Consider the following 23,554-nt stretch of genomic DNA (forward strand, 5'->3'; position numbering starts at 1 on the left):
GATGGGGTTTGGGGAGTGTTGGAGATGCTGACATGTGAATGGAGGCTTTGTAGGAGTCAGCAACCCTAGCTGTGAGACCTCGAGGAAAGTGTGGCCACCCATACTTCACAGAGAGAAGCATCATGCCAGGTGGCTTGCCTGCGAGTCACTCTGGGCTGTTGCCACCATGCCACCAAGCACCCCATCACTTTCCAGACACTTTTCATAAGTATAATCTGCGAGAGTGGAGAAGGTGCTGGAACGAAGGTTGGTGAGTGTTGAAAGACTAGGTAGTGGGCACTGGAGCTATGGTTCAGAGGTAGAAAGAAAGCACGAACTGCTTTATCAAAGGATCGGAGTTCTGTTCCCAGCACTCACATCTGCCTGTGACTCCAGCTCCAGGAGATCTGGCATCCTTCTCTGGACTCTCAGAGGACTTGTATTCACGTTAACACAGACACAAAAACACACACACACAGTCACAGCCACATACGTACACACATGTGTGTTCACACAGTCATATACATGTGCACACACATACATACACGTGTACACACTCAGACATTCAAACACATATTCACATATACACACACATAGCCACATACATGTACACACATGTGTGTCCACATGCAGTCACATACATGTGCACACACATACACACGTGTGTGATCGAGCACACACATATGTACACATACATTCACACAGACTCTCCAACACATACTCACATACACACACATAGTCACACACATGTACGCACATGTGTGTCCATACACAGTCACATACATGTGCATACACACACACACACACACACCTACCTGATGCTAAGGTTTATTTTGTTTAAGAGACTGTTGCTCCCTGATGGGACAGAGGTGACTTTGTATTTTTGTTGGTGAGTGTCTGTGGGTGGGGGATGCTGCGTTCATGTGGAAGGCAGAGGGCAGACCCAGAGGAGTCATTCTTCAGAAGCTATCATCCACCTGATGATGAGGCAGGGTCTCACACTGGGCCCTGGGGTTCACGGATTGGACGATGCTGGCTGCCTATGGAGCCCCAGGGATCCACCCGTGTCTGCCTCCCCAATGAGATTGCAAGCCCATGTCACCACGTCTAGCATTGTATGTGCATGCTGGGAATCTAAGACGTGTCCTCAGGTCACAGGGCCACACCCTACTAACTCAGCGACACTCTCCAGCCCCTTTGTAAGCCTTTTTTATCTCGATGAGAATAACTAATAACATTTTAACATTAGAAAGTAGAATTCTTAAATTCTACAAGCAAATATCATCAGCAAGGAGCATTTTAAAAGGATAAAGTGTTCAAGGAGCTTGCTCCGGTGGGAAGGAGGAGACTGTATTTCTCCCACACTCTCCTTGGTCCACTGGACACAGCTTCTCCCTGGAGCAGCATTTGGAAACAGCTGGTAACTTTTGGCTCTTCTCCTCATCTTGAATATCCCTCCAGAGCTTTTCTCTCGGGAGAGAGCTGGAGACGCACTCAAAACTGCTGCCACGCAGAACCTGCAAACAGCTGACTGGGTGAAGGCACTTGTATCAGGTCTGGTTACCTGGATTTTGAACAGGGAAACTGAGAATGGAAATTTACTATCTGTTGCTTTCCCATTGTGGCTGTATCAGGTGGAGCAGAAGACACACACGGTATGGGAGAGATGGAGTTAGCCCTGAATTGTGGGGATGAGAGGCCAGGTGCCCATGCTCCCTCCCCTGGGACCAGGCACTGGTGTCCCCTCACTGGAGCTCCTTATGAGGATTCTGGTATTGTCCTCTTCAGCCAAGCCCAGGGACCACATGCTGTGACAGTAAAGCTGTGGTCCCTGCTACACCACCATGGGACCACTAGAAAGGCCCCTTCCTCCTTCCAAGACCCAGCTTCCTGTTCTGTAAGGGCCAAATGCCTTTGTTTTGCAGGTTGTTCTCAGAGTGGAGATAACACATGTGGTGTGCCCAGTGCATGTGCCCTCCTGGCATTTTGACTTTCTGGGTCTCCTGGCAGCCAATATGATAGAAGAATGGCTGTTCCCACTAATAAGACTCTCTGCTCTTTTATTCCAGCAATTGCTCCTCCATTCATCGACCACTTCCTAGAACCAAGGGCAGTGTATGAACTCCCAAACCTTACAATGGCTGCTTCGAGTCCTGCTTTGCTGTCTGGTTCTCTAGACTGCTCTCTTGAGGGGCCTACCCCAACGCAGGCACCTCACATTGGCTGGACCAGCATAGCCCTGGGTTTTCACTGACGATCACACATCCTTGCTTGCAACAGAGCCTGCCCAAGAGCGCTGGATCCCAGCCCAGCTGCACTAATCTTATCTCCCTGTATGTTGCCTGTGGCTTCCTTACCTCTGCCCAGTGGGCCTTGCTCACTTGTCCTCCATTTTGAAATGTGTTCGTTTCCCCCTTTGCAGTCTCCGGAGAGCCTGCTTCTCCTAGATGCTCACAGGCTATCACAGTCCCACCGGGCTCGTACCTCACCTCCCACCCCTGAAGCTGCTCTTGCTACACACCAACAAGCAAAGGAGCCCTGTTCCTTTCCTGCACACCTTGTCTCCTGCTAGAATGCTGTTCCCATCCCTTCTGCTTCTCAGACAGATGCCAGTGCCTACTCATGCATTCACTACTCTTAGGATTCAGCCCAGCTCTCTCCTTCAGAAAGCCACCCCCTCTGTCCCTGCCTGGGCCATGTCAGTTCTTCTGGTCATGCTTGTCACACAATGTCACCACACTCTTACGATGGCTCACACAACACTTCATTTCCCTTTGGTCTGTGCGATCTTTGTGGAAATAACCCTCACACAATTGGTGCTTGTGTCTGTTGGGTTGGTACAGGGCTGGCACATGCATGTGCCGCACAGAAACTCACTTCGTCACATTGATGGCCAATTGGCAACTAACAGATTCTGGAAGAGGGGGTGGCATGAACTCTCACTGTTGAGAGTACCAGGCTCTGGTCGTGTGTTGGCTCCAAACTCAGGGTCACACAGATAATCTCATTTAAACTCTGTGGGACACGAAACAAAACAAAAACTAGTAATTATTGGAGAAATACTTGTAAGGAAAAAAGGGACTGAGAGAGGGTAGGAGAGAGTAATCAGAATGCATTACATCCATGTATAAGGTTGTCTAAGAGCAGACTTTATTAATAGTAAAAGAGACTCCCATTCTCTGTATGCCATGGCTACCCGTGACAGTGGAGGAAGGAGATGTGACTTATAAACTAGCTCTGAACACATGGCTTGTGGTTTTGAGCAGTGGCCACTGCTGAGCAGAGCCCGTGCCACACGTTAGGTCCTGTGCCACACGCCTGCTCTGTGTTATCACACCAGTCTTCACATCACAAAGCAAGCAATGCTGCCACTGTCCTGTGGACTCATATGTGCTCCCCTTCGGGCTGCAGAGAAGAGGTGTGTTAGCACCCGGAAGCAAGCTCACACATGAGCAGGCTCCTCTGCAGCCCATTCTTAGCTCCAGGAAAGACGGCAGATGCCGGGGGTCAGGTGTCATGGATGCCTCTGAGGATAGAGAAGTGAGGAGGTGGGCAGAAGACATTCTGCATAAATGCCTGCCTTTCTGCACAGCTCCCAGCTTAGCAGAACCATCCTTGGTCCCCTTCTTCTAGACATCAGCCTCCGTAGAAACACCAGTGCATGGGTAGTGCTCCCTGAGCACCGGTGATCTGGGAGGAGTCTTCCTCAGTACTTTCAATGTGCTTGCTCATTGGGCAACCTGATGACATGGGCGGGATCTGGATTTCTTTTGGGGGGGCACATGGAGAATAAACACAGCCCTAAAGGATGCATAGTCAGTGTGGGGGCAGGGCTGCCTTTCTATTCTGTCTGAGACAGCCTGAACTGAAGCTCCTCTGTAGTCCTCCTTCCTGAGCTTGGTCCCTTCTGCCTCTTGTCTGCATCCTGGTTACCTGTCTGGCTTGTGAGGTCCCCAATGCCAGACCCCAGAAGCAGCTCTCACCTTTATTCCGCCCCCAAGGGACAGAGACACAGTTGAAGCCATAACCGTGCACTCTGTGGTCTTTCCAATGCTGGTACTCACACGAGTGCTTTCGGCCCATGTGAACAGTCTCTGTCCCAGCAAGTGTTGACTCTTCCTCTCCTCCTCCTACTTCACTGCAAACTCCACAATGTGGGAGTGATTCTTGACCACACCCCAGCCTCAGGGCTGCTTCTGCCCATAGTAGGTGCTCAGTTCAGTGCAGACTAGTTCGCCAAGTTGGGGATGAAGAATGGACACCCACTTAGAAATTCCAAATGCCCAGTGCCCTAGCCAGGGTGCCCCCCTCGCATGGTTTACAATATTTAAAATATTACTGCACAGATAGGAATGGGCGGCCATTGTTTTTATTTACTTTCTAAGGTGCTTTGGGAGCTGACACGGAGCCAGCTCATCTATCCATCCTGAAGGCTCGTTAACGCCGGAGAGCTCATGTTCTGTACACCCTGGTCAAGCAGAATATACAGTGAACAAGAACAGTGAATGGTTTAAACAAAGAACGGTGTCCCATCAAGGAGACTCCTGATGTGTAAGGCGTAGAGCTTGGGTAGAGTAATGGTTACTAGTCTTGTTGTTGGGACCAATACATAACCTGGCAAAATCGGCTTATGAAAGGAAGGGTTTGTTTTGCCTCATGGGTCAAGGGAACGGTGCAGAGAAGTCTCGGTGGCTGGAGCTTGAGGCAGCTGGTCGCACTGCATCCATAGAAAGAAAGAAGAGAGTAATGAATGCTTGCAACTGGATGTCTCCTTTGTATTTAGCCTGAGATTCAGCCCAAGGAATGGGACCCCTCAACAATTAAACCTTCCTACCTCAATGAACCACACTTACATGACCCCTCCTGGACATACCCAGAAGCCTCTCTCTGTCTAGCTGACAGTCAAGCCTGACCATCACAGCTACATACATTGTACAGGTACCTCTGGGACTGTATGAGCAGCCCAGAGCCTGGTACTCTGGGTTCAGTCCTGGGAATCTATAGTTCAACTGTTCATTTAGATGCCCTTTGGAAAGGCCGTCCTCCTGTTTTCTATGAGTTCTAACTGCCTTTAGAATAGTGGTAGTCATCTTGGGTAAAAAAGTCATTCCACGCTTAGTCATTCTCAACATTCGGTTGCTGATGATTTTGAAGTCATGGACCAGCCCATGGGGGCAAGTTTTTCCTATCCATACTTCACATGCATTCAACCTTCCAACCTGCAATTTGCATGCTTCCCAGCAGAGGGCACCCCACCCGACTTTCTTCTGAAAGCCTGCATAAAGTCTCTCTGGTTTGTTTGTTTTTCCCTATGTAACAGCCTGAGAAAGCCAGCATTTGGGATGATGGGGCACCAGTGCCTTCCGAAAAGGAACCCGAGCTTTGCTGAAGGTTGCCAGGAGCCCACACAGGGCACCTGGCAGTGGAGGCGGTGCAGAAGAGGGACTGTGGGGAATGAGGCTCAGGCAGTGAGCCGCCTCTGCCTCCAGAGCCCAGGGCATTCGGTGTGGCTTTCAGGATATGCCAGACTGTTGTCACTATAAACAGCCACAGTCAGAGGGCTAGAAAAGTGGCCACATTGGAGAGGTCTTTACAATCCATACAGCACTGATACTTGTTCTGTTCCTGCTTAAGAAACCCAGTGAGCGTCCCATTCCTATCCCTTCCCTGGCCTAAGTTGCCTTCCCGGGCAGTGGGTGTTCCTGGTCATCCTCTCTCCATTTATCTGCATTCCTGTAACACACAGTGCTCCAGCCGCAGGGCCTCCCCACTGTCCCTCTCATGCCTCTCCTTTGAGTGTCCCCACCCTCTTACATGGTTTTTGTGACCCCCTAATTTGTCACCACCTCTTTGTCCACAGATTCATTTAATTGCTATTGAATGGTCTCTCCCATCGAGACCCCGCATGCGGGGAGCCATTGAAGAGCTCAACTGAGCAACCGAGACAATGAAATCACACGTAGCCACCGCCATGTCACCAGTGGCAACCCAGCTACTCAGAAGTGGGCAATCCCTCATTTTCAGATTAGTGCCCTGTTGATGGGAGGAGGTGTGTGGGGCGGTCTGTTGCCACTAAGTTCACATTTCAGGTTTATTGAATGCAGTGCTGGGAGTCAGCCGTAAAAGCAAGGGTACCGAGTCCTGTGCGCCGCCATTCCCAAGAGATCTGAGGCATTGAGCTGTGCCTGCCCTGTCACATTCCAGAAAAAGGCTACATGGGAAAGCAGGTGGGAGGGGCTACTGGAAGGGTGACCAGACCCTGATGTCTCTTCTATGGTTGGGCCCCAGCGTGCAACCCCAAAGGCCAATGCTCTCCTGTTGGAGTCAAGTAGACCTCAATCAAGGAAATGGGTCTTGATATCACCTTGCTAGCGTCTTCCGACACACACCTATTTCTTGTGAATTATTAGTGTGTGGCCAGCCAACAGCTCTCTTCCAATCTACATTTTCCTGGGGTTTTCAACTTTCCCTAGAAAGAGAATGGATTCTGTGTTTTTATCTAGAAGTAGAATCAGGAAGGGCTCATTGAAGGCGATGGTGGAAGATGGGGTGTCCCTTGAGCGGACTATTAGTTTGGTGGTGGTGGCTGCTGCGGCTTCTGTCCCCTCCTCGCTGACATCCAGTACAGCCTTGTGAGCAGCCTGTGAATGGGAAAACAAGCGTCAGTGGTTCCCGCAGAAGCTGTGCCCTGAGCCTCTTGCTACCGAAGGCTGATGCTGCTTTCTCTTTCAGGGGGGAGGCTCCCAGCTTGTGACCAACGGCCAAGATACATCATGGACTGGGAACGCAAGGTTTTTCAGGTGCATATGAGTGTTCCCCTTGGGTAAAGCTCTACTGGGTTCTTCATATCCCATGGGGGACCTCTCAGTCTTTTCCCTTGGGGACCAATGACAAAAATGTTCTCAGAACAGTATCTGATCATCATATACTCCACTATCAAATTATCATATAAATAGACATAAATTAGCCAGATCAAAAACCTGAGGAGTATGGACTTGGCTGTGGACAGAGGCTAGGCAGATAACACAGTGAATGAAGACCCTTTCTGTGGGACATGAGGACATGGGTCACCCGGCTGTACCGCCAGACTGAGCGATTTCAGTTACAAGAATTACTGTATCACACGTGAGTTGAGTTCAATAATTTCTCACAGGAGGACCCAAAATCTGACCTTTTAGATCCAGCCCTCCACTTTTAGCACAAATGCCGCATTTACAGGTACAAAGGCACCTGGGCAGCGGCCACCGTAACATTTGCTTGGGAATTCAAGATGGTGGGGAAGGAAGAGATGCTAGATGCTTATCTATTCTTCCACTGCTGACATGTGGCAACCATGTTGCTTGCCAGGGACAGACCTGCTTTTCAAAGAAGTACAGACTGTTTTCTTGAAGAGGGATTATGTGCACCTGTGAGACAGGTTGTGGTGGCCATGATGGCCCAGGCCTGGCGGCCACGAAATTTGACTTTTTCTTTGGCCATTAAACACCTCACCCTCTCCAGCCTGTCACCTTCACAGTTAGATGGGAGTCCTTTGTTAGCTGTCCCTCCTGGCATGGACTTCCTTGCACGCATCTCCATCAACTTACCTTAGAAACCTGCAGGAAGTGTGTCTTTGTAATTCCGGAGAAGTCAGCGTTTGAGTTAAAGGCGTCTCGGATTCCCATCTCAGGGAGGATGGTTTCCAGGTTGTAGGAAGCAGAAATGGAAAATTTGGGGATGAACACCTTGATCCACCTATGGAGAGTAAAAGAGACGCGACCAGGTCAGGATATCCCTGTTTCCATGTGGCATTTCTGGACAGAGCTTTCTCCAGCCCCATTCCTGAACGCCAGAGAAGTCAACTCATCCCAGTCCCAAAGCACCAGGCCGCTCTGTCTCTGAGCCTCCCAGATGAGCAAGCTCATCTCTGGGTATCAGAATAGAACATAAGGATCCTATAACCAAGTAACGACCTGAGGTGAGAGGACGAATCAGCATGGGTACCACAGCAGACGCCAATGGGTATATCAGGAAGTGATGGTAGCTTAGGTACTGGCCACGTCCAGCAGGACTTCCTGAGACAAGCACACCCTGATAATCTCCCCAGGGTGACAAAACCCCACAGGGTGTTGTACCATGCTGGGAATATACCTACACCTGCCCTATCCAATATGCTTGTCACTGGGCACATGTGGGTACTGAACAATTTGAGGCATGCCTATCGCAAACAATGAGCTAAACTCTTACTGTGATTAATTCATTTGTTACACTGATTGCTTGGTGGAGCTTGGTGTGCAGTGGTGGGTGTGCATGTGTGTCTCTGTGTGTGCGTGGACACATTTTGTGAGTCAGTCCGCTCCTTCTAACTTGTAGATCCTGGGGTTCAAACTCAGGTTGTCTGGCTTGGAAGTCAGAACCTGAACCCACTGAGCCTTAATTTTATTCTACTTTACTAGATTCAAATATGGGAGACCAGTTGTGGCCAGAGCCTACCATATTGGACAGCATAAGCCTTCAGTTTGGCATGTTTACTTCTTCTGTAATGGTTTCCCTCTCCCAGAGCAAACACCGCTCATTTACTGAGCATTTACCACGGAGCTGCTCTCCTGGGCACGTTCAATAGCATTTCTCTTATTTTAAAGATTTTAGGTGTAATTGCAGTGCTTTGCCTGTGTTTGTGTGCTCAGCTGCTCACAGAAAGAGAAGCACAAGACCTTGGAGAGATACCTCAGTCCTCATCTGACAAACCTCCCTGATATTTAGTACCACAGACAACTCCTTCTTCTGCTGGCCTGGGCACCTCTGGATTCCCTGGCTCCCTCTGAGTTCCACCTTCCTGCGGCCTCCTGAAGGCCTTGTCGTTTTCCTCAACCCAGCACCGGTGCAGCGGGAGGAAAGAAAAACACCCCAACAAGCCCTCAGTGCCTCTCGATTCTTCACCTTCCGTCTCTGATGGTGCTGTTACCCCCATCCCCCATCCCACAGCCTGTATGTCTTCGTGTCCCCCACCCGAGGCCGGTAAGCGTAGGGAATAGCTTGGACTCCACTTGATCTGGGCTGTGCACACTACTGCTCTAGACAATGTACCTAGCAACCTGTTGGCCTCTTGGGAACCCCAACCTGTACAGAGTTACATAGACACCTGCTCCAATCAACAGAATAATCTACCTTCCTTAAGAATTCCTTGAAAACACGTCTTAGAACACAATCAGGAGTTGTGTGTTGGCAATGGACTGTCAGGCCTGGGCTGGCTTTGGGTGTGCATGCAGTAAGACAAACTATGTGGACTTTGAGGGAGAACTCTCCTTTCACCAGCTTACTCTGTGCACACCTGTGTGTGCATATGGTCACAATGAGATGCACAATGAGAAGGGTGTGAACAGCAGGCAGATGATTGATTATCTGATCTAACCTATCAATCAAAACAGAGAACCACCCTTGCTATGCCCTTAGTACCCAACCTCCTCCTTTTGAGCCTCATAAAAGGGAGCCCCAAACAATAATCGGGGCCTTAGAGAATCCTCCCTTGTGTGACCCATTAGCAATCTGGCCACTTCATTTCTTTCTGATCTGCATTATCATTTTGCTTTGAAGGGTGTTTCCTTGCTGTTTTGAAATTTGTGTCATCTTGTATCCCAGTGGAATAAGAGGCCAGGAGCACCCAGCCCAGACCCGAGGCATTGTCCATATCCAGGCTTGTGGCTGCCGTCACCACTGCACCCTTGAAGCAGTCCCCTGAGGAAAGCAAGCTTCCTCTATTGTCAAACTCCTGGGTACTTTGCCTGCCTTTCCCAGGACATTGGTCCTCATCTTCCTTAAATGGCTACTATTCTGAACCTCATCTTTTCCTTTCTCTTAGATGGCAAACACTGAGGATGATGAATATGTCAAGGAATCATGAGAAGAGACTGAAAATAAATATTCAATGATCTTCTGTATCACATGATTGATCTCCGTATACTCTCTACAACATGTACAATGTTTACAACATCGCCGTTATTAGGCGCTTCCTACCTCCCAGACACTCTCTGCCACTTTCTAAGGAGTAACTCGGCTTTAGCAACCTCTAGTTTTAGTGACTCAGCACCATTGTGCTCCTCAGTTTACAAGTGAGCACCAAGACTTCTGTTGGTTTGCTTGCTTGCCTTTACACAAACAGTTTCGTGGAATTCAGTATGGCTTGATTTCTGGAGTGAACTCTACTTGGACTTAAAAGCTTTGCCTGTGTGGCCTCGCACGATTCACTGTGGCGGTTTGAAGAGAGATGTCTCCCACAGGCTCAGGCATCAGAATACTTGGTCCCCAGCTGGTGGTGACACTTGGAGAGGTTATGACAAGTACAGCCTTGCTGGTGGAAGTACTTCGCTGGGGTGGGCTTCAAGAGTTTGCAGCCTTGCCCCTCACTCCTGTTTCATTCTCTGTTTCATGTTGCAGGGAAAGGTGTTATCCCTCCGCTTCCTGTCCCTGTCACCATGCCTACCACCTTGAGCCTACACGGCACACCATGATGGACTTGGAGCCTCTGAACATGTAAGTCAAAGTAAATTCTTTCCTCCTCAAGTTGCCTTTTGTCATGGTGCTTTGCCCCCAGTGACACAAAAGTAACCAGTACATCTACTTACCCTCCAGAAGCCTGTTTGGGGAAATTGTGCACTAGGAGATGGTGACATTGGTATGGTACTGTGTGGACACAGTACCAACATCACTGTCTGGCAGGCAGAGGAGGCTTGGTACACAGGAGTTACCATTGAGTAGCTGCCACCACATGACCCATCCTCGGATGAACAGCTCCCTACAAGCTCACAGTGATGCTCACCTTTTCTGGAGTGAGCGGCTCCATCTTCTCAGCCTCCTGGGTGACAGACTCCTCTCCAGCTGCCGCATCTTGCCCTTACCAGGGAGGACAAAGAAGGCCACGGCATCTCCCCTGTAGTCCATCTGCAGAATAGAGCAGCCCAGCTCTCTGTCCACTCCAAAGGCAAACGACTCGGTCTGGTGCATCATGGGAACATGCACAGTGGTGCCCTTGCTCAGAAGGAATGGGAAGCTCTTGTTTGTGTTTGCAGCACTAAAGGGCTGGGTCCAGTTGGCTAGTGTGGAGAAAGAAGAGAGGGCTTACATCGGTGCAGAAGGAGAGAGGACTTAAGGCAAAAGAAGAGGGGCTTTACATCCCTGAAACCTGCCAGGGAAAACAGGCAGAAGAGGACCTCTAAAAACTCAGTTTTCCATAAAAACAACTAACTAGCATTGTAAGGCCCAGACTTTGATTCCCAACACACATGTGTATACATATGCACTTACCACACATATCATACCATACACACACCCCACATGACACACATATATGTATATACTATACATCTCATATATACACACATACGCCACACACACAGCATACCATACACGCAGCCTATGCCACACACACACACACAAATACACACACACACACACACATAAAACACATGTTCACAGGCCACACCATACACTACACAGAGAGAGAGAGACAAACATATGCATCACACATACAACAATTCACTCCCTGCATACATGTAACAGATATCATACACACATACACACACATATCACATGTACACAAACACATATATAAATACCCCACATACCATATATGCACTTGCATACCAACCCAAATACACCACACATACCACATATCCCCCTCCTATATGCACTTTTACATGCACAACATATACTATGTATACTCCACACACCATACACATTTGCATGTATTTGATAAATGTTGTACAATATATTTACTTACACAATAAATATTGCACATTCAATAACTATTACACCACATATGCACACACACATACCATTCACTACACTTGCATACATATAAGTACACTCTACTTATCTAATACTATGACACACATTCACACACACACACACACACACACACACACACACACACACACAGTATCTGATACTTCACACACTTGCCAGCAGTGGTCAAAATCAACTCCTTTAAAATTCTGAAAAATCCTCAGATGCTTATAGCTGAGAAACAAAATATTAAAGACAATGAACTGTGTCTTGTTAGAGGTGGTAAAGTTTGTGGCATTCTAACAGGCTCTAGTTCTACTCCTGAGTCTTCCTTCTGTATGGTCTTGAAAAATAACAGCCTGCATTTACAGTGAAATCAAGATGGGTCTGGAAATACTTCAAAGACTCATTCTCAAGTTGTACATAGTGGCTCTCACACTTGCAATCCCAGAACATGAGAGGCCAAGGCTGGAGGGTTATGAGTTCGAGGCTATCTTAGGCTACACAGAGAAAACATATCTCAAAACAAAAACAGTCCTAGACTCATCCTCAAAGAATTGTCTTTATCTAACCTGCCTCCTGCAGTACCAAAAGAATGACTTATAAAAGCCGTCAGTATTTGATCAGACTTGGAGTCCAGCCAAGGCAAATATCATCTCCCTGAGGACATTTGCCAAGACAGTGGCAGGCGGAACTCCGAAACACCTCCAGCATACATAACAGTCAAGACAAATAATCCACTAACCACAAAGATTGGGAAAACAAACAGAAAAGAGGAGGTAGGTCCTGTCAGCAAAAATGACAGAGCAAGTCCCTCTGCGTGGCTACCCTTCCCTGAACATTGTCCCAGTCAGCCGTGGTGACCCAAGGAGAGGTTGTTCAAGGCAAACGACTGAATCATGATGGGGAGACCCCACTCACACAACTGACTGAGGTGCACTCCGTGCCTAATGCCTTCTCCCTAGAGGTGTGGGAGTGTATTTCAAATGCAATTACAGACAAGTGTCCTCACTGCCTGGCTGTCTGGAGGATGGATAAGAGATAAAATGAAAGAGAGATAAACAAATAAATGTCTAAAGAATCAAATGTTTACAGGAAGTTTGGAAGCTTTCAGCATATCTCAAATACAAAGAGGCCCCAGACGTGAGTAAAGCTATCAGCTTGGGAACTATCTGGGTGTCTCAGAGCCCTCACTGCCAGCAGGCCTGGGCATGCACAGACAGAAAATAAAGGGTGAGTCAAAGTTGTAGTCTGCCGAGGTGAGTGTGGATGACAAGTCGCAATATGCACATGGTGACCCTCTACAACTATTGGGAGATCTTCCAGCCAAGAAGACATCTGTGACTTTAAAGAATCCATTCGGAAGGAACAGGAAGCAATTGCTACAAGGAACAACAATGACTAACCCTCTGGAGGGGAAGTAGTTCATGTCTAGAATTGATTTACATTATTAACATTGTTGGGCCGAAAACATGCAAAGGACCCAGAGAGATGGCTCTGAGGTTAGAAACTCTCGCTGCTCTTACAGAGGACCCAGGTCAGCTCCCAGATTACAATTGCCTATACCTCCAGTTCCGGGGGGATCTGATGTCCTCTTCTGGACTCTGTAGGCAACCACACTGGTGTCTAAATACTCATTGCCCGAAACACATGTGCACACGCACAACTAAAATAAATATTTAGATACTTTAAGGAAAACAAACAAAAATGCAATATGAAAGTTTAGAGCATGGGGAGCGTGTGTTCCTAAGGCGAACCAGCTACGGCCTTGTAAATCAAATGCATCAAAGCAGCTATTCTGAACATGCTCAAAGAGCTTTTTAGAAATCAAACGTCTCTAATAATCATTCACTTGCAATTGGAGAAATCATTCCAAGCCATTGCGTAGAGTTGGAAAATATGGTAACAGAAATGAAAGTTTCACTCGAGAGACCCAACAGCATATTAGAGCTAACGGAAGACAATGAACACTGAGTTAGAAAACGGATCGGTAAGTCTGTCATATGAGGAGTACCGAGCAGAAGGAGGGGAGAGGAAGGAAAGAGAAGATGGTCATGGGAAGAAGTAAGCACTCAGAGGCTCCCAAAACCTGGTTTATAGAAACTTCCCAACACAGTTAACAAATCTATACTTAGACATCATAATCAGTCAAAGGCAAAGAAGCAACCTCACATTTGAGGTGGCCTTAACAACATGAACAGATGGTTTCTTTTCAGAAAGTACGAACTTGGAGAGCAGTAAACTGAAACAACAGCAAACAAGCTTTTGCCAGAGCTACAGAGGCCTCTGTGGTCCGGATGGGACAGTGACATGGAGCCACTCCAGCACAGGAAGTTATGCTGTGAACGTGGGAGGCAGCATGAGTATTTTGCAGGTGGCTGTAGTGGTAGACACCTATAATTCCAGAGATCGGGGCAGAGGCAGAGAGTTTGCTGTAAGTTCAAGTCCAGTTTGATCAAGAAGGCAAATTCTTGACTGTAGAGTGAGATGCTGTCCCTAAATAAAGAAGAAATCTAGACGGATAGAAGTTATGTTGTCCTTGCTGAAAAGGCAGCTCCTAAAGTGATGGCTGCCGAGATGGTTCAGCTGTTGAGAACACTGATTGCTCTTGCACAGGACCCAGGTTCCATTCCCAGCACCTACATGACAGCTCACAACTGAATAGAACTCCACTTCTGGGAGGAATCTGGTGCCCCCTTCTGGCTTCCACAGGCACTGCACACATGTGGTGCACATGCATGCAGACAAACAGGCACATAACATAAATTCCTTTTAGAACAAAAGAAAATCGATCATAATAAATTTACACTGGTGGGCACACATGCGTAGAAGTAGGATTTATGACAATGACACCAAAGGGATGGAGGAAATGTAACCATTGAGAAAAACAATGCTCATAGTCGTCGGAATGATGATCGGTGTAACCATGAATACATGCTAATAACTACAGGCTAATTGCAATCCCCAGGTCAACCCTAGGGAAGTAAGAAGTGAGAATGAGGGAAAAATGAATTAAAATCTGGGAAAACGTAAACTAGGAAATATTTCAACGGAAAAGATGGCACCATGGCGACACCGTGGAAGGAAAACGCTAAAGATATGCAGACACTCACTGTACTACTGTCCAGAGGTAGGCTGTTTACAGAGCCAATAAGCCCAAGGTAACATTAGTCATTAGAGAATCCAGAGCAGAACCATAATGAGTTAGCACCGCCCCGCATTGTGGCTGTCATCAGAAAGACAGATAATGAGAAATAGAGGGCTGGTGAGATGGCTCAGTAGATAAAGGTGCCTCCAGCCAAGCCTGGCAACCTGAGTTCAATCCCTGGTGATGGAAGAAGAGAATTACTCCTGTATGTTGTCCTCTGATACACACACACACACACACACACACACACACACACACACACACACACAGAGCACACTAAATAAATAAATAAATAAATAAACTAGAAGAGAAAGCAAATAGCAGCGAGACTATGGAAACGACCAAGCGACTGTTGGTGTCAGCTCTGCAGTCACCTACAGAGGTTCCCAGCTTCTTAAAGTGACCAAATGACTGAGCAGGCTCTCTCCTGGGTGCACACTTGAAAGTCTCAAGACGCCCTCCACACAAAAGGAGCCTTCCCTAACGTCACAGTAAGGTATTCACCGTAGCCTGGAGTAGGGTCAGCCTGAGCACCCACCATCTGACACGCAGAAGGCTGCCTGTCCAGAGGACAGTATCTTTCAGCTCGAGTGAATGAGGGCAGGGAGCTAGTTCACTCCACATTGGGTCCAAGCTTGATAGAGGCAATGTCCGGCTTCTGTTCAGTGTCAAATTAGCAGTCAGCAACAAGGAATAGAAAAGAAAGGGAAGGCACAGAAAACAGAAACTGGCTAGAGGATGAGCAGCTGCTGTTAATTGTTAGTGAACATGGATGGACCTTAGATACATGCAAAAGGCATGACCTGGAATCCTGTTTGAATGCCATTTAGACACCTGGAATGTCTAAAATAGGCAGGTGGCAGAGACAGGGGATACATTACTGGTCTGCAGCAGGGAAGAGCAGGAGTCGGGAGAGGCAGCTCATTTTCTTGAGGGGACAGGGGTCTCTCTCCTGAGGAGGAAAATGAGCTGTGGAGTTACAGAAAGCAACTTAAATCTGTCTTCAAAGGCGATGCCCGATCGACAGAACGGTGTCCTTCAATACACTGTCCTAGTAAACAGCAAAGCCCAGTGGTTCTCGACCTTCCTAACGCTGCTACCCTATAATACCATTCCTCATGTTGTGGTGATCCATGATCATAACATTATTTCCCTGCTACTTCATGACTACAGTTTTGCTACTGTTACGAATTGTAATGAAGATATCTCATATGCAACTCCCACGAAAGGGTCACTTGACCCCCAAAGAGGTTGTGACTAAGAGGTTGAGAACCTCTGCTCTAGACAGACACGAGTAACAGTCACTAGCTTGTCTATATTTCCAGCACAGCACAGTCTTGGTGAACATGCCAGCAACCGAAGACCCTTTAAGACTTGGACACTTTAAAATGATTTTACACTGTGCACATGACCTTTCATCAGAACTAAGCCAAAGTGGACAATATATAACAAATGAAGGTATCTCACCGTGGAAAGAAAGCGGGTCAATTTTCTTGTCCTCTTTTTTGTGTTTGGAGGATGTGTGGGTGGACGGCTAGACAAATGGCTGGACTGGAGGTTGACTGAACAAACGGATGTGGAGGTTGGTTGGTGATTGGTTAATAGGAAAATGGACGTGTAGGTGAAGAGCTGGATGGATGGACTGGAGGTTGGGTAAATGGGAGGATGGAGGGAAGGAAGGAACCATGACACAGTGGCACACACAGCTCTGAAGATTAGGCACTCAACTTCAGGCATGGTCCTGTGAGGCTGTGTGTGCTTAGCGATCCCCAGCCAAGAGGCAGAGACTGGCACAGAGCGGGCACTTGGCCCTTGGAAGATCTTCAGAAACGCACTTAGGATAGTGGAACAAGAAAGGGACAGAGGGAGAACACAGACTCAGGGTCGTGTGCCTTTAAACCTGTTGCTCGTTCAGCGCCAGAGAAGTGTCATTTTTGACAGTGGCACTGTAAACAGTGATGCCTAGGCAGATATGAATGACAGACTAGCTTGTCTACACTTCCAAACCTTTGAAACTGTTCTTACCACTGGGTTTTTAAACTGGCCAGAAAGGGCCTAGTGTGTCACTGCCGTGAAGTGTTTAGGGAGCAGTATGACTGCCGTTGGTGCCAAAATACAAGCTCTTTTCTCCTCAAGAGTTGCAGAGAACATTTTGGGACCCTTCTTGCTGAGCACAGCTCTTTAGGACAGCCCCTTGCTTCATGCTAACACAAGGGTAAATGAGGCCCCATGCTATTAATGAATGGCAGCTAGAGAGAGAGAACAGATGACAGCCAAGAATGTACAGGTAGCTACTTGCAAAGCTGATGTGAATTCAGGCACACCCTGCTGTCTAGACCTTGCTGTACACACCTGTTTCCTTGACTACACAACAGCAAAAGGAAAAAAAATAGAAATCAGAGGTATATTGGAGTTGTATCTCTGTTGGTGGTAGAGGTGTGTGGTTTGCACAAAGCCCCGAGTTCAGTCCCCCATTGCATCAATAGGGTGTGGTGAACACACTTATAATCCCAGTTCTAAGGAGATGGAGAATCAGAGGTTCAAGGTCATCCTCAGCTATGTAGCTTGATGGAGGCCATCTTGAAATATGTAAGACCCTACTCAACAAACAAACAAGCAAACACACAAACAAGCAAAAGCAAGGAAACAAACAAGAAAACATCCAAGTACTTAAAAAGGGGAGGAAAGGAAATAAGAAAAGAGAAATGAAGGAAAGAGAAAGAAAAGAGTAAATCAGCCTCACCTTTAAAGAAGATGTGGTTCACCAGGACCATTGCTGTCTGAGAGTCAAGGTCTTGGATTACATCCACCACCTTCCCTTTGGTCTCCCTCTCCACGTAACTGTTGATCTGGGCCTGGGCAGTAACAGCATTTGAGAAGTCTTCAGAAAAGACTTTGGTCCCATAAAGCTTTTTAACCCTGTCCAGAAACTTGACCTGCAGCTGTAGCTCCTTCCTGATGAAGAGGACACTGCCCATCCGCAACTCCAGGTCTTTGTGGCACTCGTTCAGCGAGTGGACCAGCTGCTCGAAGCCCAGGTGGATGGTGCGCTCCGCAATGTGCGTGATGTTGAAACCGAGGCTCCGGAGGATCTGCGTCTTGGTGGCTGAGCAGGCCCCCAGGGACAGCATGGCCAGGGAAGTAGAGATACTCACAGGAGAAAAGAGGATATTCTGACCTGGACTCTTCTGAGCCAGCCTCTGGTATAGGAGGAAGGCGAACTTGGTGTTGCTGGGAGTCACCTGGGAGGCTGGGTTTCTCTTCATAGAGAGAGGGTGGGGGCACTCTCGGTGGTTGGAATTGAATGACAACATGCAGGACATTGGAGCACAGAAGCCAACCACTAGGAGAACTTGGTAAAAGGAAGAGCCCATTTGGAAGGAAGGGAGTCTGTAAAATAGAAGAGAACCATTGTGGGGAGAGGTAAGCTCAGAGCCCAGATGGGGGCATCTCACTCTTCTATGGAGTCTCACGTGAGCCTCACAGAAACTCTGGGAAGTTGGCAGTGTGCGTGTTCTGATGCTACGCTGAGCAGTAAGGTCTCGTGAGGGTGTGTGGTTGTGTAAATTGGCACAGGTCACAGGTGAGGCTGTCTGCTAACTGGGAGACCAGTCAGGGTTCCTGCCCAATCTCCAGGCTTATTATGATTCCTGATTCTTCCATTTATACCTTAAACTATGAAGAAAGTGAAAGCGTGTTGCCTTGCAATCCTGAGGACCAAAACCCTGATCCTCAAAGTCAGAAGTAACTTCCGGTCCTTCAGAGATGCCTCTAAATATTCCCAACCCTTCTGTTTGGGTGGGACAGATCTACCTGTCTGTCCCCAGCCACATACATTTCCATTGTGTACATGCCCCGGAAACATGGGTATCAGGGCTCGGTCTGCAGTTCAGTCGGTAGAATGTTTACTTAGCCCGCACTAAGCCTTGGGATTCCATAAGCTGGGCAAGGTGGCGTACATCTGCAATCCAAGCATTGCTGGGAGGTAGAAGTAGGAAGATCAGAAATTCAAGGTTATCCTCTATACCATAGGGGTTCAAGTCCAGCCTAGGCTACGAGAGACCCTGTATCCCTCCAAAGACAAAAAGTCAGCTTGTCGTTCCAGGACCCAGAAGCCGGAAGTGAAGCAAGTGGATGAGGCCAACTTGGTCTACACAGCAAGTTCCAGGTCAGCCAAAGCTACATGCTTAGTTAGACTCTGTCTGAAAAGGAGGCAGGCATGTGTGATAGGGTGTACCCCAGTGCTGTGGTGGGGGTGGAGGTGCGAAGGATCATGAATTCGTGTCAGGCTGGCTACATAGGGAGACTCAGAGAGCGAACAATACAATGAATAAAGGACACGGACAGGTTTAATTCACAGTGACAGCAGGTGACCTATAGAAAATACAAGTGAGGTGGGGACAGCCTAACTGGCTTGTGACTACCTTATCTGACAGTGTTTTTGAACAGTTGGCCATCTGTGATTGTTACACTGATCAGTTACAGTCTGTTTACATAACAAATTGGGTTACACTTGTATGGAGCAACATATAGGCCAAACTTAATTCACTTTAACACTTCGACCCCCACTCCTTATGGTCCAAGGTCTTTCTAGCTGAGGCTTAGAGGGGATTGGCGGCAGTCCCTGTTGGAACCAGCTGTTCAAAACACCAGGAAGCTCATACTTCCAAGAACAGCTGTCAGTTCTGTTTCCCATCTCTTCAACCTCTTCCTCTCCTTCTCTTTTCTTTCCCTTCCCTCCCTTTGAGACAGAATCTGGCTATGGAACTCAGGCTGGCCTGGAGTTCATAGCAATCCTCCTGCCTCCGCCTTCCCAGTGCTGAGATTACAGGTAGGTATCACCATGACTCGTAGCTGTTGACCTCTGAATGGCTTCTGATCCCAGATTGCTGCCTAATTCTCTTACTATTAATAAAGCAGATGAAGATCTGCAAATCTAGAGCTTGATCAGTAAAGCATTTGCATTGCAAACACAACAGCCTGAGTTGGTCTCCGGAGCTCAGGCTTAAAAATCCTGGCACATTGATGTGATCTTATAATCCCTGCTTCAGAGAGGCAGAGACTTGCAGAATCCTGGGACTTGTTGGTCAGCCAATCTACCTTTCTTAATGGACTCAACCAGCAAGAGTCACTGTTTCAAAACTAAAGTGGATTTTACCACTCATGAGGTGACACCCAAGATTGTCCTCTGAACTCCCCATATAGCGCGCGCGCGCGCGCGCGCACACACACACACACACACACACACACACACACACATGCGCGCACGCGCTATATGAAACAAACAACTTGATCTTCTCTTTCAATAGGACTACACGGCTGAATGGTAGTAGGAAACTCCAGCAGAACAGGGCTGGGTCTACATCAGCTCTGACATTCATCATGAGCAAAGAACCTGTCCCTCGAGGAATCAGCCCTTAGTTTCATTTTTGTAAACAGGAGTCCAGCTTACATGGTTGACCGATTGAGGGTGGTTCAGTAGGTGCCCAATACATGACTTCCACTGCTGCTACTGCTTTAATTGATGTTGACAATTTGATTTAGGGACAATATTGTGCAGCCATCATTCTAGGCTTTCCAACCTTGTCCAGTTCCCAAATCACCCCTATGCCGTCTGTAAGATTTCTGCTCTCACATACTTTTAAGGAGGTGCTCTGGCCCTGAGTCTTGACTCTGAGATTCTGTGAAGGATGAAGCTAGTGGGCTGAAAGGGATTTGGGCCGAGTCAAAGGGGGAAAAATCTGCACATGTCCCAGCAAGTCATAAGCTTTGAAAAAACTTCTAGAATATTCTCCTCATTTTATAACCTCTTCTTCTTGCTCTAGAAAATTTTCCCTCCACCACCACGCTACAAGCCCTTTACCCCCTGTCAAACTTGGCTCTCTGGCCACTTACAGTGTGAACAACTGCCACTTACTCTTGTCATGAGGACGTTTTTACATTTCACTTCTGACTGAGAAGGAAAGGCTTTACTCACAAAATAAGTATTCAGCCAACAAGTGGAACAATTATTTGGTCATATGTGGGGAAGGGAAATGATGGGACTCCCTGTGCTCAGAGTTACAAAGATGTCCACATAGTTCCTTGTCTATGCCACTCCTGGCCTCATAGCACAGCTGAACACTTACCTTAGTATCTGATGTGACGAAACTTACAAGATTTACATGGAGGATCCTTTTACGAACTTTCAATTTGGCTTTGCAGCCTTGCAAAGGCCTGTCTGGAACTGGGGAGGGTTCCAAGCCTACTCACAGACCTCACTTCCTGGCTTCTTATCAGTCTGCTCTTTGCTGAGCTTAAGATGACCTTGAGAACTTTGTCTCTCCCATCTCCCAGAGACCACAGTACAGGGTGCCAGCCAAGCTGCAAACTGAGGTCTAGCACCCACTCTTTTCTCTCTTCTCATTCTCTCCTGCATTTTCCTGAAGTCCCTCTTTCCTTCTCTTTCTCTCTCTCCCTCTCCCTTCCTTCTCCCTCCCTCTCTCCCCCAACCTCTCTCTGTGTGCTCTTCAATGGAACGTTCCCCAGAATCTTGACCACCTTTGCCTTCAGAGCCTCTTGGCAGTGTAAGCAAACTCCAATGGCTGACCTTGCCCCTACCTTCAATCCCGAAATTCAGTGCTATCCATTTGCCCGTACTTGACATTATTCACCATCTACTGTGAGTTACTGCCTACTAGTCCCTTGTCCAGCAGTACCAGTTCACCTCACCATCACCCCACTGTCCCTCATCTTACCCTAAGGGTGACTCTGATGAAAAGTGAGGTGATGTCTACATAGCGCTCAATAAGGTGTTAGGGCTTGAAGCAGCTTCTTCTTGCTTTGTACTTCGAAGCGACAAAGAAAGTTCAGACTGCCCCTCACTATTGCCAACCATGATGAGGGGATGAAGCTAAAGAAAGAGAGTGCTGGCTACATACTTGGGAAGAGGCTGTCTCTGCCCTCTGCTCTTAGGCAAGCTGCTGAGGATGTAGGAGCTCAGAGGAAGCTAGTCAAGGGGCCCTTCCTGAAAAATCCAGAGCTCCCCAAGACTCCTGTGCATCACAGTCTTTGAAAACATCTCCCACCAGGGCTCATTCTGTCGACCTTCAAATCCAGCCTCACTCCCTCCTCATTCGTCCAGAGGACAGCTCCAGCATTCCCAGAGTGGTCCCAATTCTTGTCTCTCTCCTAGGCCTGCCGAGCCCTCCCCCTGCCTTGTTGTAGAGCAGCTGTATGTGCACACCCTGCCAGTGGGCTCCACCTATGACAGGGACCCCGTCTTTCCTGGGCTTGTCCCATAGGGGCCCATCCCTCCTATTAGCCTGGCTTTTACCCCTCCCTCTATTGTCTTTCAGGGCTATTACCCAAATGCCTGCTATCCCTGTCACTCATCACACTACCAACAGGCCAGCTTCCTCATGCAGAGCTGCCATGTCATTCCTAGTTCCCCAGAGTCCCCGCAGAGCTCAGGAGAGACACCCGAGCTCCTGTCATGCACGTTCCTTTTCCACTGTGCCCAGTCTCACTTGCAGGTGCCCAGCTTCTCTGCTCTCCTATAGTTGACCACAATTCCCACCCTCAGGAAGCTCCTGTCCCTGCTTGGGTGCAGAACATGCTGTCCAACCATACCCTTTCCCACCTGACAACCCAGCTTTTGTAAGATACCCCAGCCTGGTGGCTCTCAGTCTGGTAGAGCCCATTCATGTACCTCCTCTTTATCCAGTTTACCTCGGGACGTTGCCTCCATCCCTGGTCAACTTACTTTTCCACTGACTGCAGGAAGATATCTCTCCAGTAGACCTGTACCCAGACACAGGATGCATGCGGCCATTACACACACACACACACACACACACACACACACACACACACAAATATATGTGATCACCCTCAGCCAGCCTTTCTTCCTAACTCACATCAAAGACAGACAGACCCTCAGCCAATGACCATCTTCAGCTTCCTGTAGGAGAGGATACTTCTCCCTCCATCTCCCTTGTCACCATCCCAGAACGCCCAATTCCACCTTCTGTACCCAAAACTCCTTCTGCCCTCCAGCCTGAATATTGGTTTTGAACAAGCTCCAGAGGAGCCATAAGAACAAAGCTACCTCCCTCCTTTTGTCCACTCTGCTGCCACCTCATTCATCTGCAGGCGTCCCTAACCCCGAGCCTTCATTTTCAACTCATAGTCTGACTTCTACCCACAGAAGGAAACCAGACCCAGATGTTGTACAGCCATTGAATGTGTCTGATCATTCACCTCACCTGCCTTCCCTGTAGGACAACAAAGGCGACCTCAGCTCCTGCTCAACTCAGCCCTTAGGCAGCTGGATTTTGTTCAAACCTGCGCTCCTCCTTCTTTTCCTCCTCCCCTTAATGGGGTCCTGTCCTCCAGCTCACCCTTATAAGCCAGCAGGCCTCAGCAGCTGGCTGGCAGCTCTCACCTCTCCCCCACAGATCTCACCACACCCATGGCTTCATTATGAAGAGATGTAAATGACAGAGCGCTTTTCATCTCCGGCCAGGTCCCTTCCCTCCTGCATTCCAACAGTCTATCTGCCAGTACCTCTGGATGCTATGAGCCGGGTCCAGCACAGTAGACCAAACTGGAATCAACTTTCCCAGTCAGCTTCCTGATGAGAGTCACAGAGGAACCTTTATCAGCATCTCCATCAGTGGTACCCAT

The 23,554-nt window shown here is 48.1% G+C and overlaps 1 protein-coding gene across 3 annotated transcripts; it reads right to left on the reverse strand.

Annotated features, from left to right (window-relative positions):
* Nucleotides 1–6,056: 6,056 nt before the first annotated feature.
* Nucleotides 6,057–23,519, reverse strand: Serpina9 (serpin family A member 9). Of its 3 annotated transcripts, none has more exons than XM_087552900.1 (5): nt 23,435–23,519; nt 17,631–18,277; nt 10,775–11,048; nt 7,566–7,713; nt 6,057–6,620 (listed from the first exon to the last, which is right to left on the reverse strand). In XM_087552900.1, exons 2-5 carry the CDS (start codon nt 18,259–18,261, stop codon nt 6,420–6,422), a joined length of 1,254 nt encoding a protein of 417 aa, XP_087409026.1. In that variant the 5' UTR covers nt 18,262–18,277; nt 23,435–23,519; the 3' UTR covers nt 6,057–6,419.
* Nucleotides 23,520–23,554: the final 35 nt, after the last annotated feature.

The sequence above is a fragment of the Rattus norvegicus genome, chromosome 6 (assembly GCF_021556685.1).
Source record: "Rattus norvegicus strain SHRSP/BbbUtx chromosome 6, alternate assembly SHRSP_T2T, whole genome shotgun sequence".
Taxonomy (NCBI): Eukaryota; Metazoa; Chordata; class Mammalia; order Rodentia; family Muridae; genus Rattus; species Rattus norvegicus.

Coding starts and splice junctions, on each gene's coding strand:
- Serpina9 (XM_087552900.1), bottom strand. CDS start 18,261: ATGGGCTCTTCCTTTTACCAAGTTCTCCTAGTGGTTGGCTTCTGTGCT. Junction 7,714..10,774: donor AGCCGCTCACTCCAGAAAAG/GTGAGCATCACT, acceptor TACTCTCCATAG/GTGGATCAAGGTGTTCATCC. Junction 6,621..7,565: donor ACTTCCTGCAGGTTTCTAAG/GTAAGTTGATGG, acceptor TCCCATTCACAG/GCTGCTCACAAGGCTGTACT.